Source organism: Pristiophorus japonicus, chromosome 13 (assembly GCF_044704955.1).
Source record: "Pristiophorus japonicus isolate sPriJap1 chromosome 13, sPriJap1.hap1, whole genome shotgun sequence".
Classification (NCBI taxonomy): Eukaryota; Metazoa; Chordata; class Chondrichthyes; family Pristiophoridae; genus Pristiophorus; species Pristiophorus japonicus.
This window is the reverse complement of record NC_091989.1, coordinates 27005119-27025380: the sequence shown is the minus strand read 5'-3', so window position 1 is coordinate 27025380 and position 20262 is coordinate 27005119. Positions and strand designations below refer to the sequence as shown.

The 20262-nt window shown below is 49.9% G+C and overlaps 1 protein-coding gene across 3 annotated transcripts in view; it reads left to right on the top strand.

The window, feature by feature from the left end:
- The window catches only part of rabl2 (RAB, member of RAS oncogene family-like 2), a 92733-nt gene that overhangs the window by 17572 nt on the left and 54899 nt on the right, over positions 1-20262 (top strand). For 2 of the 3 annotated variants that reach the window (XR_011596273.1, XR_011596272.1), the window contains exons 7-8: positions 834-917; positions 6899-7105. Coding sequence is in view for 1 of the 3 variants with exons in the window: in XM_070897282.1 (XP_070753383.1) it covers positions 834-917; positions 6899-6979 (165 nt within the window). In the remaining 2 variants the exon portion in view is untranslated. Of the gene's footprint in view, positions 1-833; positions 918-6898; positions 8103-20262 lie in introns of those variants that run through there. The other variant, XM_070897282.1, reaches the window with a different exon arrangement.

Here is a 20262-nt window from a genome sequence, read left to right as displayed (position 1 = left end):
TCTATTATCTAACATTTAAGGGGAAGTTTGATGCACAAGTGTGGGAAAGGGGATTAGAGGGATAGGGGGGCCGGGTGGGAGGAGGTAATTAGAGTGGGAACGGGCTCGTGTGGGTAGAATAGCCTGTTTCTGTGCTGTAGATTCTATGCAACGCCTTGAATGGAAGAGAGTGTTAGCCTAGAATTCGTGCTGCAGTCTCTGGAGTGCAGCTTGTACCCACAATATTCTGACTCAGATGAGAGTGCTCCCACAGCTAACACACAGTGCAGTACTGAGGGAGCGCTGCACTGTCGGAGGGGCAGTACTGAGGGAGCGCTGCACTGTCGGAGGGGCAGTACTGAGGGAGCGCTGCACTGTCGGAGGGGCAGTACTGAGGGAGCGGTACACTGTCGGAGGGGCAGTACTGAGGGAGCGCTGCACTGTCGGAGGGGCAGTACTGAGGGAGCGCTGCACTGTTGGAGGTGCTGTCTCTTGGATGAGACATTAAATCGAGGTCGTCTCAGGTGAATGTAAAAGATCCCATGGCTCTATTCAAAGAAGAGCAGGGGAATTTGCCCCTCTATCCTGGCCAATATTTATCCCTCAACCAACATCACTTTAAAACAAAGACATGTTGCGATCATTATCTCAGTGACGTTTGTGGAATCATGCTGTGTGCAGAAAGACGGTCATATTACAACAGTGACTACACTTCAAAAGTAATTCATTGGCTGTAAAACGCTTTGAGACGTCCTGAGGTTATGAAAAGCACTATAAAAATGCGAGCTGTTCCTTAAATGTCGACACTTGGGCCATTAACCCCTTTCTCCTACTTTCTGTCCCTTTATCTGCAGCTGTTTCGTGACACGATAAAACTGGCAGTGTCATACAAACAGAACACCAGTGATTTCATGGACGAAGTAATGCGGGAGCTGGAGGTGAGTCTTCACACGCCGCACCGCGGGCTGGGGTCGACCTGAATTCACCGGGAGAATCGTGGCAGCTCATTCAGCCTCGGGAATTAGCCGGAGCAGAGCCGAGGCTCATACCAGATTCCCCGGTTTCTCTGCTCCTCTTCTGCAGGCACCAAGGGTCAGGGGTCAGGTCGACAGGACCCCCACCTCCAGGTGTGGGTGTGTAGTGGTCAAGCTACACTGGACACGCGGTTTCCATCAGAGGCGACTGGGTAACGATTAGACGTGGAAATATAACACAAGAAACTGGAATTGCTGGAAATCTGAAATGAAACCACAAAGTTTGTGTGTCCGTATACGTTGTGATACACACAGTATCGCAGTTGTGTGGCACAGGCACGATGGACCAAATGGTCATTACCTGTCCGTCATTGTTCATTTGTTCATAAGTACAGCAGGTCAGTCAGTATGTCAGAGGGAGAAGGACATGTTAACATGTCTGGTGTCGGCTCTTCATCACACTTGGATGACAAGGTGGTCCTTTAATGGAACTGAACAAAGAACAAGGGGGCAAGGGAGGAGAGGAAGGCTTTATGGGTAGAAGGGTTTTTGAAAAGAGTTGAAACTGGGGGATGATGGGAGAGGAAGATCATCTCCATGAGGCAATGAAAGGGGGTGATGAAAGTAAGATGGTGAGAAAGCATTGAGCAGAAAATGCAGCAGAGGGGAAACGAACTCCCGGAAAGAGATGAGACAAGGCTACATGCCGACTGTGGACCCCAGCCAGCGTGATGCTGGCGAAGGGTCCCCTCCTTGAAATGCCAACTTGCTGATGCCAGCTGGACCCCCCCAACCCCAGCACCCCTTACCTCTCAAAAAATGGGAGGGAAAGCTAAGGTGTGAAGCCACTCGTGTTAGTATTCTGACCAGAGGGTTACAGGGTACCCAGAGGTAGAGGCGGCACTGTTCTGAAACCTGCGTTGTGCTTCATTGGAACAGTGTAGGAGGGCACAGACGGAGAGGCATTAAGTGGGAATTCTGGCTAATTTTCTCTAACCCAGTCTCTACCGTTGCCCCAGCTGTGGTCAGCTAACTGGGGACAGACCACGACTGCACTGGGAGCTTCTGGGCCATTGTGGCTCAGTAACACACCAGGAGTTTTAAAGCCTTGAACTAGGGTAGGAAGGAAGATCTCAAAGCTATGATGACTCTTCACCGTCCCCAAAGCTTTTGTAACCTGGTGACCCCAGTAAATGGGATGAACGTGCTTTGTCCCGAGTCCTGTTGCTATCCCTAGACTCTGGGATGATGGTGTTCAGTTTGTTGGCATGCAGTGTTGGAAGGGAGGAGGGTTTAGTAATGAGCCATACATGCTGGCAGGTGGATTACCCAGCGAGATGTGAGTGGGGGCCTGAGCTTGTTGCCATTGGCCCATAGTTTATGCTGTGTTGGGGCCAGAGTCCTGCCAACTAGTGAATGGAAAGCAATTTCCTGTCACCCGCTGCACCTTCTCCCCCTCCTGTGTACTCTCCCCCTGCTTCCACTACAGGCTCTTCACTGTTACAGGGGTCTTGCAGCTGATGGCCACCCTCCTGTATCCCCCCCCCCCACCCTCCTGTATCCCACCCCCCCCCCTGTAACTCCCACCACCCACCCTCCTGTATCCCACCCACCGCCTACCCTCCTGTATCCCACCCACCGCCTACCCTCCTGTATCCCACCCACCGCCCACCCACCTGTATCCCACCCACTGCCCACCCTCCTGTATCCCACCCACCGCCTACCCTCCTGTATCCCACCCACCCCCCACCTTCCTGTATCCCACCCCCCCCCCCGTATCTCCCACCGCCCACCCTCCTGTATCCCACCCCCCCCCCCCCCGGTATCTCCCACCGCCCACCCTCCTGTATCCCACCACCCCCCCCCCGTATCTCCCACCGCCCACCCTCCTGTATCCCAACCCCCCCCCTGTATCTTCCACCGCCCACCCTCCTGTATCCCACCCACCCTCCTGTATCCCACCCTCCTGTATCCCACCCGCCCCCCCCCCGTATCTCCCACCGCCCACCCTCCTGTATCCCACCCCCCCCACCCCGTATCTCCCACCGCCCACCCTCCTGTATCCCACCCACCGCCCACCCTCCTGTAACCCACCCACCGCCCACCCTCCTGTATCTCCCACCGGCCATTCTTCATGTAAAAGTTAAAAGAGTTATTCAACTGTAGAGTGCAGCACTGTGCAGTCTGATCCTATCACATTCTCACCTGGCATTCACAAACCAACACTTTCTAGCGGGGGGGGTTGACAGGTAGCACCGGGGAATGGGAATGCTGTTTGATTTCTGCCAACCCCCCCCCCCCACCCTTCAAAGCTCAGGGCACTGAGGCTAATTGCAGCATTAGCTGCTTCTCTGGCTATGACCAGCTGACCCAGAACGGACTGCCTTTATCCTCTCTGAAAGTTTGAATTTACTAATCTCATTTGCAGGGTGATTGCTGGGAGAGTGGATCTCATTCCGAGCTCAGTGAGGCACAGAGTAGATGTCAGTGTGTGAGATTAACTTGCTCCCAGCAATTTCTATTCCATCCGATCTCCTGTACCAGTTGTGACAAGGCCCTATATTTCTGCATACATTATTAACTGTGGGGGTTTCACACTGTGTGAGAGCCTAACACAGTAAATGAGAGCCAGTTTGAAGGAGAATGTGCCCCTCCTGCCCGGCCCTGCAACTCAAACACCTTTAATGAGTCACTCTGACTGCGTGTCCCGCTCCTTGTCTCACTCTGTGACCCTTGTGTGTCTCACTGTATGACCCATGCTGTGTGTCTCACTATGTGGCCCTTGCTCTGTGTGTGTGTTTCTCCTATGTAGCTTGCTCTGTTTCACTCTTTCTCGGTTTGTTACGGTCTGTCGCTCTCTCACTGCGTCTCTCTGTTCCACCCACTCCCCACTGGTGTCAGTCTCTGGTTAACCATTGCTCTGTCTTTAATCTGCTCTGGCATTATTCCATTATTGAATTGCAGTACCAGTGGTCACCCAACAGATGGCAATGTAGTACCGTAGTGAATGGCCGAGGCCTCCTTTGTCCAGTGTTGAGCTGCACTGGGAGTGGCTGTATAAAGAAACTCGCCTAATACTGAACTGTGAGCCGTGTATGGTTAAACGCTCTGGCTTTCTCGAAGCTTTTCCCCAGGAGCACCGGCTGCTCTTTGATAGGTCATTGTCCATGGGGACAGCATCTCTGCTAAGCCTGATCCACCACACTTGAGGCCTCCCCCGTGTATGTGTGTGGCGTGCTCACACGTATACTTGCACGTGTCTACATGTACACACATGTAAATGTGCATATGCTATCTATGGGTCCGGACTCGAGGGGTACTGAGGCTAATTGATACGACACCCTGGCTATGATCAGCCAGCTGGGCTGAGGCTGGTGATTGAACCCAGCAACTGGCTCCGTAGCCAGGGATGCATTTAGCCACTGGGCCATTGGATGTCCCCTCTCCTCTGCTCTCAAGGCAGCATTGCCTCTGACTGAAGCAAGTGTTCCACCCTCCGGGACCTTGTCCCTCGCTGTTCCTCAGGTGTGAGACTCCACGATGGACATGGAGCCATGGCAGGAGAGTTGGGAAACATGAGTGACCGCTTGGCTAAAGAGATGGGTTTAAAGGTACAAGGAAGGCAGAGGGGTTTAGGGAGGGTGTTCCAGAGAGGAGAACCAAGGCAACTGCAGGAGGGGTAAAGGGCAGAGGGTGATGTGCAGAGAGGGTCCGAGTGAGGAACCTGGAGGACGGGTGCTCTTGTTACCAAGCTGAGCATCATGGTGCTCTCATTACCATGGGTGAGCTGGGATTCAGCTGCTCCCACTACTGTAGAAATAAATGTGCAAATGATGGAACTCGTTTTCACCCAGATCCGGGAACCTGGATATCATTCCCGCTGCTCCAGGGCAGGATATCATTCCCACTGCTCCGGGGCAGGATATCATTCCCGCTGCTCAAGAGCCAATAAAAGTGCAAAAGATGGAACTCGTTTTCAGCTAGATTCAGGAGCCTGAATATAATTCCCGCTGCTTCGAGCGCAAGATGTGGCTCAGTTGGTAGCACCTTCGCCTCTGAGTCAGAAGGTTATGGGTTCAAGTCCCACTCCAGAGACTTGAGCACAAAAATCTCAGCTGACACGCTAGTGCAGTGCTGAGGGAGTGCTACACTGTCGGAGGTGCCGTCTTTCAGATGAGATGTTAAACCGAGGCCCCGTCTGCCCCCTCAAGTGGATGTAAAGAATCCCATGGCACTATTTCGAAGAAGAGCAGGGAAGTTAGCCTCAATGTCCTGGCCAATATTTAGTCCTCAATCAACGTCACTAAAGTAGATTATCTGGTCATTGCTGTTTGTGGGAGCTTGCTGTGTGCAAATTGGCTGCTGCGTTTCCCACATTACAACAGTGACTACACTTCAAAAGTACTTCATTGGCTGTAAAGCGCTTTGGGATGTCCAGTGGTCATGAAAGGCGCTATACAAATGCAAGTCTTTTCTTTCTTCATTCCTGCTGATCCAGGAGCCTGGATATCATTCCTGCTGCTCCAGGAGCCTGGGTATCATTCCTGCTTCTCTGAGCCATTGCTCGAGAGTCGGGATATCCTTTCTGCTGCATTACAGAGCAATTTACTGACTCCAACCATAAGAGTCCCTGCTGCTAAAAATTAATTTGTGGCAAAGCTCAAGTTTCAATTCATGCTGCTCTAAGATTTGACTCTACTTCACATTGTCTAAAAATCTACAATTGCTGACAAACAACTGATGCATTATGGAGCCTGAGTGGGTTTACGGAACAGGTCAGTTACAGCAGGGTCTGTTCCACATCCGATCGGCCTCGGCACCTCATTTCTCAGGCCTGTGCTCTTGAAACAAATCACTTAACTGTGGCTGTACTGTGTACCATCTACAGTATGCACTGCAGCAAGTTGCCAAGGTTTCTTTGACAGCATCTCCCAAATCCGTGACCTCTGCAACATAGAAGGACAAGTGGATGGGAAGTTCACCTCCCAAGTTACACACCATGCTGATTGAGAAATATATCGCCATCCTTCATCATCACTGGGTTAAAATGGGGAGCGAGCCAATCAGTTGGATTATTTTGAATTGACACAGGGCTTTGGGGAGAGACTGGCACAGTCCGATTAGTTGGGTTTTGATACATGCTGATGGGGAGAGAGCTGGTCAGTGGGCTTAGTTGGGGATTGATAGGACTATGGGGAGAGAGCAGGGCAGTGGGATTAGTTGGGGATTGATACAAGGCCATTGGGAGAGAGTGGAGCAGTGGGATTAGTTGGGGTTTGATACGGGGCCAATGGGAGAGAGCAGGGCAGTGTTATTAGTTGGGAATTGATACGATGCGATGGGGAGAGAGTCGGGCAGTGGGATTAGTTGGGGATTGATACAGGGCGTTTGGGAGAGAGAGGTGCAGTGGGATTAGTTGGGGATTGATACAGGGCGATGGGGAGAGAGTGGGATTAGTTGGGGATTGATACAGGGCGATTGGGAGAGAGGGGGCAGTGGGATTAGTTGGAGATTGATACAGGGCGATGGGGAGAGAGTGGGGCAATGGGATTAGTTGGGGATTGATACAGGGCGATGGGGAGAGAGTGTGGCAGTGGGATTAGTTGGGGATTGATACAGGGCGATTGGGAGAGTGGGGCAGTGGGATTAGTTGGGGATTGATATGGTGCGATGGGGAGAAAGCGGGGCAGTGGGATTAGTTGGCGTTTGATACAGGGTGATGGGGAGAGAGTGGGATTAGTTGGGAATTGATAGGACTATGGGGAGAGAGCAGGGCAGTGGGATTAGTTGGGGATTGATACAGGGCCATTGGGAGAGAGTGGAGCAGTGGGATTAGTTGGGGATTGATGCAGAGCGATGGGTAGATTGAGAGGCAGTCTGGAGGAGGATATATGTGTACCTAACACATTGGCTAACACTAGTATCACTCTTGTTCCTTCCACCAGAATTTTGACCTGGAAACAAAGGAGGACACCGCTGCCAAGGATGGCGACCAATCAAAAGATGAGAAATCCCAATCGCCGTGACGATGTTCACAGAGGGAAGGAGCCTTGATATAGGAGCGGAGGCTCGGATACGCTTTGCTGCATAGTGCAGGAGGAAACTCGGCCTAACCTCTCAACTTAACTTTAGCACCCATCTGTACAGACTGAGTAAGGAAGCTGCTTCATAGCTTGTCTGAAGTACGAGGGTAATGCTGGATTGGATCTGGGGCTTGGAAGGGACTGTATTCTCCCCTACCCTCCTCTCCCCCTTTGCTCGAGCTGTGGGGCAGGTGGAGAAAGGACGAGAAATTGTTCAGCATTTTGGGTGCGGGGGCGTGGACACGAATGAGCAGAACGCAATGTCTCGGAACCCTGAAATTTATGGCCAATGACATTTCTGCAGCTTTTCTCATGCTAGCAGGTAGTGGTGTGCAGCATTGTTCCCCACGCCAAATCTGTGCGTCGTTCTAGTGACCCTGGCTGTGCACTTGAAGAATTGATTGCAAATTGTTGTCTGTTGCGTGACCCTCTCTGTGAGGCTTTTTTATTACTTTGTGGAGCTGCTCTTGCCCATGCCGGGTGCAAAGCCGGTGAAGTCCCGGCGTTGTGTGTGCCCAGGATTGATGAATCCCCCCCCCCCCCCGGTGCAGGTTAGAAACACAAAGGTTCTGGTGAGAAAGAAGACAAGCGGTTTGGAATTCTCCAGCTAACTGGGTCGGGGAGATCCCACTGCCAGTGGCTCAGCTTATCTCTGCCAAGGCAGAGGTCAGGGGTCATGCCACTAGCCTCCGTACCCTTGGGCTAGGCAGGGGAGAAGAAGTGGGGGTTCCTGTTCCTGATTATTATTAATTGTCTCCTCTTTGTGTGTGTGTGTGTGTGTGTGTGGATATCTGGTGAGTACAGGATAAGCCTGGGCTGCCAGCCACTGCACAGTGGAGTAGTTCACCCAAACTTCCCCTGTGGGCGAGGTACCAGAGGGAGAGTAACACTCGTGGAATCTGTACCTCAGTGAGGGTCAGCCCCTTCAGGATGGCAGGGAGGGTTCAAAGTGCAAGTTCCACATAGTTGCTATATTTACGTTTTTGTTTGTTGGAGTTTGTATTGCTCATCTCTCCTTACTGTGAATCGGCTTGTTGTGGCATTAATTAAAAAAATATCCGATTGCTCTCTGGGGTTTGTTCCACATGTAATGATACCATTTATACAGCAAGGGCTCGATGTGAGACTGAGCAGCTCCGCCTAGCACTGATTCCCTGCTCGTATCTCTGCCAGGACGGCACTGACCCGTTCCTCTTGTACCCAAAGAGGAAGATCAGTGACAGGCTGGATCCAGATTGTCCCATCCTGCTTCTGATACTTTCTACAGTTGAATAGCCTGCTGCATTTGCGGTCGAGGATTGCACCTGAACAAGTGCCACTTGGGTAAGACCGGGGAGGTAATTTGGAACCTGCCAACAGTTCACGGAAGGAGTCAACACCTGCAGAGAGCACGGAAGCAAAATTACATCAAGCGATCTTACATCCCGCACTTCCTCTGACTATCAGGCAGAGTACAGACCATAGGGTCCAAACCCAACTGCTGGCTTCAGTTCACAGATTCCTTCAGTTAGTTTGGCACTAGCATCGAAATTTGGGGAGAAGAGGACTGTCGCTCTCCAACTAATCTGGTGAATGGTTTTAATGGTTCATTTGGGAGGTGACCTGGGTTTGAATCCAAGCTAATATAGGTACAATGAGCGGCCGCTCTCCTCTTTTGGCATTGAGTTCTATGCGAGATGAGTTTCTACTGGAGATGGATCCACAGCATGTAAGTGACCCTGATCTCACACCGAACAGTAGCCTCAACCCCAGAATGTCACACTCTTCTCAATGTGAATTATTGAGACAGTGTAGAGGGAGCTTTATTCTGTATCTAACCTGTGCTGTAGCTGCCCTGGGAGTGTTTGATGAGACAGTGTGGAGGAAGCTTTACTCTGTATCTGATGTGGGTAGGGTCGACAAAAGTGAAAATCCTCCATTTTGTGGTAATAGTGGCCACTATTGGCTGAGTGATAAAGTTCCCTTCCCCACGCAGCAGCCATAATTCGGGTGATTGCTCGGTGAGTCTTCAATCAGATAGCTCTGTAACTTGGTCATCAAAAATCACCAAACGCCTGGGTTTTCATTGCTGTCTTCAACTGCATGTGCAAATAGGCCAGCCTGCTTTTGGGTGGATGGGCCGAGCCTGTGATTGGGTGAATAGGCCGGGCCCGCAATTGGGTGAATAGGCCGGGCTGGCGTTTGGGTGGATGGGCCGGGCCTGCGTTTGGGTGGATGGGCCGGGCCTGCGTTTGGGTGGATGGGCCTGGCCTGCATTTGGGTGGATGGGCCTGGCCTGCGTTTGGTGGATGGGCCGGGCCGGCGTTTGGGCGAATGAGCCCTGCCTGCATTGAAGGTGGGCTACATGTGTTTGTACCAGTGGGCTCTTGCATATACACAAGTGGACTTGATTATGTAGATACTGATGGAGCCTTTCTGTGTTTGTGTCTTTGTACACTACCTGAAATGAAATACCCATTTCCTCATCTGAGCCTTGCCCTCTGTCTGGTGTTTGGCTCGGGCACAGATTGCAAGCCCTGACCCAGAATTTGACCTCATGTCATTAGAACATAAGAACATAAGAAATAGGAACAGGAGTAGGCCATACGGCCCCTCGAGCCTGCTCCGCCATTCAATAAAATCATGGCCAAGCTGATCATGGACTCAGCTCCACTTCCCCGCCCGCTCCCCATAACCCCTTATCCCCTTATCGTTTAAGAAACTGTCTATTTCTATCTTAAATTTATTCAATGTCCCAGCTTCCACAGCTCTCTGAGACAGCGAATTCCACAGATTTACAACCCTCTGAGAGAAGAAATTTCTCCTCATCTCAGTTCTAAATGGGCGGCCCCTTATTCTAAGATCATGGCCTCTAGTTCTAGTCTCCCCCATCAGTGGAAACATCCTCTCTGCATCCACCTTGTCAAGCCCCCTCATAATCTTATACGTTTCGATAAGATCACCTCTCATTCTTCTGAATTCTAATGAGTAGAGGCCCAACCGACTCAACCTTTCCTCATAAGTCAACCCCCTCATCCCCGGAATCAACCTAGTGAACCTTCTCTGAACTGCCTCCACAGCAAGTATATCCTTTCGTAAATATGGAAACCAAAACTGCACGCAGTATTCCAGGTGTGGCCTCACCAATACCTTATATAGCTGTAGCAAGACTTCCCTGCTTTTATACTCCATCCCCTTTGCAATAAAGGCCAAGATACCATTGACTTTCCTGATCACTTGCTGTACCTGCATACTAACCTTTTGTGTTTCATGCACAAGTACCCCCAAGTCCTGCTGTACTGCGGCACTTTGCAATCTTTCTCCATTTGATTTTTTCTGCCAAAGTGCATGACCTCACACTTTCCGACATTATACTCCGTCTGCCAAATTTTTGCCAACTCACTTAGCCTGTCTATGTCCTTTTGCAGATCTTTTTGTGTCCTCCTCACACATTGCTTTTCCTCCCATCTTTGTATCATCAGCAAACTTGGCTACGTTACACTCAGTCCCTTCTTCCAAGTCATTAATATAGATTGTAAATAGTTGGGGTCCTAGCACTGATCCCTGCGGCACCCCACTAGTTACTGGTTTCCAACCAGAGAATGAACCATTTATCCCGACTCTCTGTTTTATTTTAGTTAGCCAATCCTCTATCCATGCTAATATATTACTCCCAACCCCATGAACATTTATCTTGTGCAGTAACCTTTTATGTGGCACCTTGTCAAATGCCTTCTGGAAGTCCAAATACACCACATCCACTGGTTCCTCTTTATCCACCCTGTTCGTTACATCCTCAAACAATTTCCAGCAAATTTGTCAAATATGAAATCCCCTTCATAAATTCATGCTGACTCTGTCTGAATGAATTTTGCTTTTCCAATTGTCCGACTACTGCTTCTTTAATAATGGACTCCAACAATTTCCCAACCACAGATGTTAGGCTAACTGGTCTATAGGTTCCTACTTTTTCTCTGCCTCCTTACATTTGCTGTTTTCCAATCTGCTGGGACCTCCCCAGAATCCAGGGAATTTTGATAAATTACAACCAAATGCTCACCTGCAAATTATTTTTTTGATTTCTTAATATTGTTGCCACATGATTTCAGGCAGATGATGCATCTTGTGAGTGGCGATTCTGCCATGTCAGTAACTGCTTTGTGTTGGGCAATTTTCCAGAGAAATAAATCCTAGTTTGTTTAAAACCTGCAACTGGAATGTTGAGTGAGTGTTCGGCATTTTTTATTGAAAGGACGTCTCTGCAAAGGAAACCATGAATTAATCTAAACTTCAACTCTTGTGTTTCACTCAGGACATTTCAGAGCTCCGTCACCCCACCAACCCCACACCCATGATCCTTCGGGGGGCCGGCATATCTGTGCAAACCCCAGCTATTTTAATTCTTTGTATCTATACTTTAATCTGTTGACCTTGAATCTTTAACTAGATACACATCAAGCTCCTTTTCAAGAGGGGTTTTGTAGTTGGGATGTAGTTGGGATGCAGATAAGCACATCAACACAAGAAATAGGAGCAGGCGTGGACCACATGGCCCCTCGAGCCTGCTCCGCCATTCAATAAGATCATGGCAGAACTTTTACATCAACTCCAGTTTCCCTCCCGATCCCCATAGCCCTCGATTCCCTTAGTGCCCAAACATCCATCTATCTCAGTCTTAAATATACTCAACAACTGAGCATCCACGGCCATCTGGGGTAGAAAATTCCAGGGATTTACAACCCTCTGAGTAAAGACATTTCTGCTCATCTCAACCCTAATTGGTTGACCCCTTATCCTGAGACTATGACCCTTAATTCCAGACTCTCCAGCCAGGGGAAACAACCTCTCAACATCTACCTACCCTGTCAAGCCCACTAAGAATTTTATATGTTTAATTCTTCTCAACTCCAGAGAATATATTCTGTTCAATCACTCCTTATAGGACAGCCCTCTCAACCCAGGAATCATTCTAGTGAACCTGCGTTGCATCCTCTCTAAGACAAATATATCCTTCCTTAGGTAAGCAGATCAAAACTACACAGTATTCTAGGTGTGGTCTTCCCAAAGCCCTATATAATTGCAGAAAGACTTCCTTACTGTTATACTCCAACCTCCTTGCAATAAAGGCTAGCATATCAAGGGAAATCAGGGATAGTATTAAAGCCAAGGAAGTGGCATACAAATTGGCCAGAAATAGCAGCGAACCCGGGGACTGGGAGAAATTTAGAACTCAGCAGAGGAGGACAAAGGGTTTGATTAGGGCAGGGAAAATGGAGTACGAGAAGAAGCTTGCAGGGAACATTAAGACGGATTGCAAAAGTTTCTATAGATATGTAAAGAGAAAAAGGTTAGTAAAGACAAACGTAGGTCCTCTGCAGTCAGAACCAGGGGAAGTCATAACGGGGAACAAAGAAATGGCAGACCAATTGAACAAGTACTTTGGTTCGGTATTCACTAAGGAGGACACAAACAACCTTCCGGATATAAAAGGGGTCAGAGGGTCCAGTAAGGAGGAGGAACTGAGGGAAATCTTTATTAGTCGGGAAATTGTGTTGGGGAAATTGATGGGATTGAAGGCCGATAAATCCCCAGGGCCTGAGGGACTGCATCCCAGAGTATTAAGGAGGTGGCCTTGGAAATAGCGCATGCATTAACAGTCATTTTCCAACAGTCCATAGACTCTGGATCAGTTCCTATGGAGTGGAGGGTAGCCAATGTAACCCCACTTTTTTAAAAAGGAGGGAGAGAGAAAACAGGGAATTATAGACTGGTCAGCCTGACCTCAGTAGTGGGTAAAATGATGGAATCAATTATTAAGGATGTCATAGCAGCGCATTTGGAAAGAGGTGACATGATAGGTCCAAGTCAGCATGGATTTGTGAAAGGGAAATCATGCTTGACAAATCTTCTGGAATTTTTTTGAGGATGTTTCCAGTAAAGTGGACAAGGGAGAACCAGTTGATGTGGTATATTTGGACTTTCAGAAGGCTTTCGACAAGGTCCCACACAAGAGATTAATGTGCAAAGGTAAAGCACATGGGATTGGGGGTAGTGTGCTGATGTGGATTGAGAACTGGTTGTCAGACAGGAAGCAAAGAGCAGGAGTAAATGGGGACTTTTCAGAATGGCAGGCAGTGACTAGTGGGGTACCGCAAATTTCTGTGCTGCGGCCCCAGCTGTTTACATTGTACATTAATGATTTAGACGAGGGGATTAAATGTAGTATCTCCAAATTTGCGGATGACACTAAGTTGGGTGGCAGTGTGAGCTGCGAGGAGGATGCTATGAGGCTGCAGAGTGACTTGGATAGGTTAGGTGAGTGGGCAAATGCATGGCAGATGAAGTATAATGTGGATAAATGTGAGGTTATCCACTTTGGTGGTAAAAACAGAGAGACAGACTATTATCTGAATGGTGACAGATTAGGAAAAGGGGAGGTGCAACGAGACCTGGGTGTCATGGTACATCAGTCATTGAAGGTTGGCATGCAGGTACAGCAGGCGGTTAAGAAAGCAAATGGCATGTTGGCCTTCATAGCGAGGAGATTTGAGTACAGGGGCAGGGAGGTGTTGCTACAGTTGTACAGGGCCTTGGTGAGGCCACACCTGGAGTATTGTGTACAGTTTTGGTCTCCTAACTTGAGGAAGGACATTCTTGCTATTGAGGGAGTGCAGCGAAGATTCACCAGACTGATTCCCGGGATGGTGGGACTGACCTATCAAGAAAGACTGGATCAACTGGGCTTGTATTCACTGGAGTTCAGAAGAATGAGAGGGGACCTCATAGAAACGTTTAAAATTCTGACGGGTTTAGACAGGTTAGATGCAGGAAGAATGTTCCCAATGTTGGGGAAGTCCAGAACCAGGGGTCACAGTCTAAGGATAAGGGGTAAGCCATTTAGGACCGAGATGAGGAGAAACTTCTTCACCCAGAGAGTGGTGAACCTGTGGAATTCTCTACCACAGAAAGTTGTTGAGGCCAATTCACTAAATATATTCAAAAAGGAGTTAGATGAAGTCCTTACTACTAGGGGGATCAAGGGGTATGGTGAGAAAGCAGGAATGGGGTACTGAAGTTGCATGTTCAGCCATGAACTCATTGAATGGCGGTGCAGGCTAGAAGGGCTGAATGACCTACTGCACCTATTTTCTATGTTTCTATCAGTTGCTTTCCTAATTGCTTGTTGTACCTGCATCTTAATTTTCTGTGATTTGTGTACAAGGACACCCAAATCCCTCTGAATATCAACATTTACTATTCTCTTGCAAGGCAGTTTTCGCCCAGGGGAGGGGGGTGCTACTGCCTCCCGGGAATTTGCCCGGGAGGTTTGGCAGGCGCTGCCTCAGCTAGCACCCCGGGTCGCCGCACAACCAGCGATTACATAATTGGCCCTCACCGCCTCGCGTCAACCCCTTAACGCCCTGCGAGGCTGGTGCGGGCAAATGTCAACACCAGCTTCGTACCAGTGTGCAGTCTGGCACTCTTTCTTGGGTGTTGGGCTGCTGGCCTGGTCTCTCGCTGCCCTGGTGTTCCAATGGCAGCCACCAAAGGGTCATGCAGAGTGCGCAGTGACCCTCTCCTTTAATAGAAGGGGAGGGGCGATGTAGTGCGTCAGCGCTATGCGGAGCATCCGGGCCCGCCCATAAAAGTCCCGGTCCCGGAAGGTTACCGCCCCCAATCGGGGCGGGGGGCAATTTAGGGCCCCATTGTGTCCTCCTCACAGCTAACTTTCCCACCTAGCTTTGTATCATCAGCAAACGTAGATATATTACACTCTGTCCTCAACTAAGTCATTGATATAGATTGTAAATAGCTGAGGCCCAAGCACTGATTCTTGCGGTACGCCACTGGTGACATCCTGCCACCCAAAAATGACCCGTTTATTCCTACTCTCTATTTTCTATCCGTTAGGCAATCCTCAATCCATGCTGATGTATTACCCCAATCCCATGAGCCCTATTGTGTAACAACCTCTTGTGTGGCATCTTATCGCATGCCTGCTGAAAATCCAAATAAATCCAATGGTTCCCCCTTATTAACTCTGCTAGTTACACCCTCAAAAAAACTCTTCATAGATTTGTCAAACACGACTTCCTTTTCATAAAACCGTGTTGACTCTCGCTGATCATATTGTGATTTTCCAAGTGCCCTGTCTCTACATCTTTAATAATACATTCTAGCATTTTTTTCTACTACTGATGTCAGGCTAACTGGCCTATAGTTCCCTTTTTTTCTCTTTTCCTCCTTTTTTGAACAGCGGGGTTACATTTGCTACCTTCCAAGCCACGGAGACCTTCCAGAATCTACGGAATTCTGGAAGATCAAAACCAATGCATCCACTATCTCCGTAGCCACCTCTTCTCAAACCCGAAGGTGTAAGCCGTCAGGTCCAGGGGATTTGACGGCTTTTAGACCCGTTAATTAGTTGGGATGTAGTTGAGGTTTAGTTGGGATGTAGTTGAGGTTTAGTTTTGAAGTAGGTTGGGTTTAGCCTGGATGTAGTTGGCGTTTAGTTTGGGGAGTAGCTGGGGTTTAGTTGGAGCACAATGGGCTGCTGGCTGCTTTCCTCTACTTCAATTCTCTGTCCTGGAGACAGGTGACGCCTCACCCTGCCCATCGATCTTCAGGGATCTGCAGTCCTCTAGTACTTCAACAAACTGACCTCTCCATGTGTAAGGCTAGACGGTGAGTGCCAGCAGGCTGTTCCACTTTTTGGGGCATCACAACTGAGCCCAGTCATGTCCTGTCCTGAGCTGATGACCCACTTTGTGCTGGGGACACTGGATAGCATTTGGGTGCAGGAACTCTGGCTGATTTTACACTTCTCCCCAAGGATACTGAGGCCAACTGCAGAGCTGCTCCCCGCTGAAATCAGCTAACTCGGCACATGCCATAACCTGAGGCCTTGCCTCAATGCCTTACTGGAAATTAATTTACCAACTGGGCTAGCGAGGGGAGCAAAGAATTAATATCTACACACTGAACCCATCCACTCAGTGCTGTTACCTCCACCATCTTAGCCAGGGCAAGGGCAGCAGTGAATCGGATGCTGCATGTCACCTTTAGCAGTGAGTGGATTCTGAGCTGAGCGTTTGCTCAGGTGAGACAGAGCTTCATGTTTACTTGAGAACATTGTTCCATTCAGTCTGCCCCTGCTGAGCCCTGACCATTGGTGCCATCATTATTTGTATAAAGATCTCTTTTCAATGTCCGGTTAGGGATCTCAACCTCTGGTATAAAAAAAATCATTAAGAAAAGGCTACTTCCTTCTTCAAATTCCATCCCTCCGACCGAACACTCAGAACAACCCAGCTACAGTCTGAACCTGCAATATCTTCTCTCCTCCTGTCTGCCAGATTATATCTCTGCCTGAATAAAGATATTCTTCCTGATACCGGTTTTAAATTTACTTTTCACTAAGTAAATGTATTTCCTCTGCTCTTGCGCTCCTGGTTTCATTTGCTGTGATACTCTGGTTTCCATCCTCTGCCCCAGCGGCAGAGGTAATATTTTTTCGCGAGATGTGTTATCAGCTCACCAGACCAGACTAGAACTGAAAAACGGTCAAATAGGAATTTCACAAGCTTGAAATAGAAATATTATCACGTCCATTAATCTACCAATTCAAAGAAAGCACATTACAAGGAGAAATCAGTTTTGTCGGGACAAAATCTCCAAAGCATAGAGTCCAGAGCTCTGGTCTATCAATAAATTCACTATGATTCACTGTAATAGAACATAAGAACATAAGAAAAAGGAACAGGAGTAGGCCTCAAGTCTGCTCCGCCATTCAATAAGATCATGGCTGATCCGATCATGGACTCAACTCCACTTCCCCACCCGCTCCCCATAACCCCTTATCCCCTTATCGTTTAAGAAACTGTCTATTTCTGTCATAAATTTATTCAATGTCCCGGCTTCCACAGCTCTCTGAGGCAGCGAATTCCACAGATTCACAACCCTCTGAGAGAAGAAATTTCTCATCATCTCAGTTCTAAATGAGCGGTCCCTTATTCTAAGATCATGCCCTCTAGTTCTAGTCTCCCCCATCAGTGGAAACATCCTCTCTGCATCCACCTTGTCAAGCCCCCTCATAATCTTATAAGTTTCGATAAGATCACCTCTCATTCTTCTGAATTCCAATGAGTAGAGGCACAACCTACTCAACCTTTCCTCATAAGTCAATCCCCTCATCCCCGGGATCAACCTAGTGAACCTTCTCTGAATGCCTCCAAAGCAAGTATATCCTTTCGTAAATATGGAAACCAAAGCTGCACACAGTATTCCAGGTGTGGCCTTACCAATACCCTGTACAGCTGTAACAAGACTTACCTGCTTTTATACTCCATCCCCTTTGCAATAAAGGACCAAGATGCCATTGGCCTTCCTGATCACTTGTTGTACCTGCATACTATCCTTTTGTGTTTCATGCACAAGTACCCCCAAGTCCTGCTGTACTGCAGCACTTTGCAATCTTTCTCCATTTAAATAATAACTTGCTCTTTGATTTTTTTTCTGCCAAAGTGCATGACTTCACACTTTTCAACATTATACTCCATCTGCCAAATTCTTGCCCACTCACTTAGCCTGTCTATGTCCTCCTGCAGTCTCTTTATATCCTCCTCACACATTGACCTTCCTCCCATCTTTGTACCGTCAGCAAACTTGGCTACGTTACACTCAGTCCCCTCTTCCAAGTCATTAATATAGATTGTAAATAGTTGAGGTCCCAGCACTGATCCCTGCGGCACCCCACTAGTTACTGGTTGCCAACCAGAGAATGAACCATTTATCCCGACTCTCTATTTTCTGTTTGTCAGCCAATCTTCTATCCATATTACCCCCAACCCCATGAACTTTTATCTTGTGCAGTAACCTTTTGTGTGGCACCTTGTCAAATGCCTTCTGGAAATCCAAATACACTACATCCACTAGTTCCCCTTTATCTACCCTGTTCGTTACATCCTCAAAGGATTCCAGCAAATTTGTCAAACATGACTCCCCCTTCATAAATCCATGCTGACTTTGCCTGACCAAATTTTGCTTTTCCAAATGTCCTGTTACTGCTTCTTTAATAATGGACTCCAACATTTTCCAAACCACAGATGTTAAGATAACTGGTCTATAGTTTCCTGCTTTTTCTTTGCCTCCTTTTTTGAATAAGAGACGTTACATTTGCAGTTTTCCAATCTGCTGGGACCTCCCCAGAATCCAGGTAATAACCCAGCGAACATTTGAAGCACAAACCCAACTAATGGGTTTTCACCGGGCAAATTTTGAAACTGACCAGCTATTGTTGAGCAACTTGTTTCTGTGTTTCTATCATGTGAATTGAAGCACGAACTTTTGAAAAGAGGAGTGGTCTTAACTAAAAACACACTAACTGTGTGGGTGTTTGGTGGGGGTGGAGGTTTGTTGGGGAGGGAGTTGGGTGTGTGTTGGGGGTTTAGGGTGTGTAGGGGAGCTTGGGGGTGGTGGGGGGGGTGTGTGCATGTGTGGGGTGTGAGCTCGGGTTGTGAGAGTGCATGTATGGGGTGTGTGTTGGGAGGGGTGTTGTGGGTGTGTGGGGTGGTGGGAGTGTGTGAGTGCATGTGTGTGGTGGGGGTGTGTGAGTGCATGTGTGGGGTGTGTGTTGAGGGGGGATGGTGTGCGAGTGGGAGTTGGAGGGGGTGTGGGGGTGCGTGTGTGGGGGTGTGTGCATTGGGAGGGGTGTTGGTTGTGTGTGTGTGTTGGGGGTGGGGGGGATTGGGGGTGTGGCCAGGTGATGGGGGTGTGTGCTGGGGGGTTAGGGGTGTGTTGGTGGGTGGCATGGTTGGGTGTGTGTGTGTGCATGGGGAGTGGGGAGATGGTGGGGGGTGTGTGGGGGATTGGGTGTGTGTGGGGGGGTGTTGGGGGGAGGGGTGGGGGGGAGGTGTTGAGGGGTGTTTGGGGAAGGGGTCTGTGTGAGTGGGGGGAAGTGTGTGGGGGGGGAGGGGTGTGAGTGGGGGGAAGTGTGTGGGGGGGGAGGGGTGTGTGTGGGGGGGGAGGGGTGTGTGTGGGGGGGGAGGGGTGTGTGTGTGGGGGGGGGGGAGGGGTGTGGGGGGGAGGGGTGTGTGTGTGTGGGGGGGAGGGGTGTGTGTGTGTGGGGGGGAGGGGTGTGTGTGTGTGGGGGGGAGGGGTGTGTGTGTGTGTGGGGGGGAAGGGTGTGTGTGTGTGTGGGGGGGGAAGGGTGTGTGTGTGTGTGGGGGGGGGGGAGGGTGTGTGTGTGGGGCAGGATGTGTGTGTGTGTGGGGGAGGGAGGGTGTGTGTGTGGGGTGGGAGGGTGTGGGGGGGGAGGGGTGTGTGTGTGGGGGGGGAGGGGTGTGTGTGTGGGGGGGGAGGGGTGTGTGTGGGGGGGGGAGGGGTGTGTGTGGGGGGGGGGAGGGGTGTGTGTGTGGGGGGGAGGGGTGTGTGTGTGGGGGGGAGGGGTGTGTGTGGGGGGGAGGGGTGTGTGTGGGGGGGAGGGGTGTGTGTGGGGGGGGGGAGGTGTGTGTGTGGGGGGGGAGGGGTGTGTGTGGGGGGGGGGGGAGGGGTGTGTGTGGGGGGGGGGAGGGGTGTGTGTGTGTGGGGGGGGGGAGGTGTGTGGGGGGGGGGAGGTGTGTGTGGGGGGGGGAGGTGTGTGTGGGGGGGGGGAGGGGTGTGTGTGTGTGGGGGGGGGAGGTGTGTGTGTGTGGGGAAGAGGGGTGTGTGTGGGGGGGGGAGGTGTGTGTGTGTGGGGAAGAGGGGTGTGTGTGGGGGGGCAGGGGTGTGTGTGTGGGGGGCAGGGGTGTGTGTGTGGGGGGGGAGGGGTGTGTGTGGGGGGGAGGGTGTGTGTGTGGGGGGTATTGGGGGCGGGGTGTGTGTGTGTGGAGGGGGTATTGGGGAGGGGCGGGGTGGGTGTGTGTGTGTGTGGAGGAGGTATTGGGGGGGCGGGGTGTGTGTGGGGTGGTGGGGTATGGGGGGGGCGCGGGATTTGTGTGTATGGGCTTTAATGTGTGTGTGTGTGTGTGGGGGGGGGGGAAGTGTCGTATGCATGTGTGTGTGGGGTGTCTATGTGTGTATGTATGTGTGGGGGATGTCCGTATGTGTATGTATGTGTGGGGTATGTCCGTATGTGTATGTATGTGTGGGGGGTGTCCATGTGTGTATGTATGTCTGGGGGGTGTCCATGTGTGGGTGGGTGTGTGGGTGTGTAACTATTATCATCACCGGATCATGTTCACCGTAGCAGAGTTGCTGACTCGGGTAAC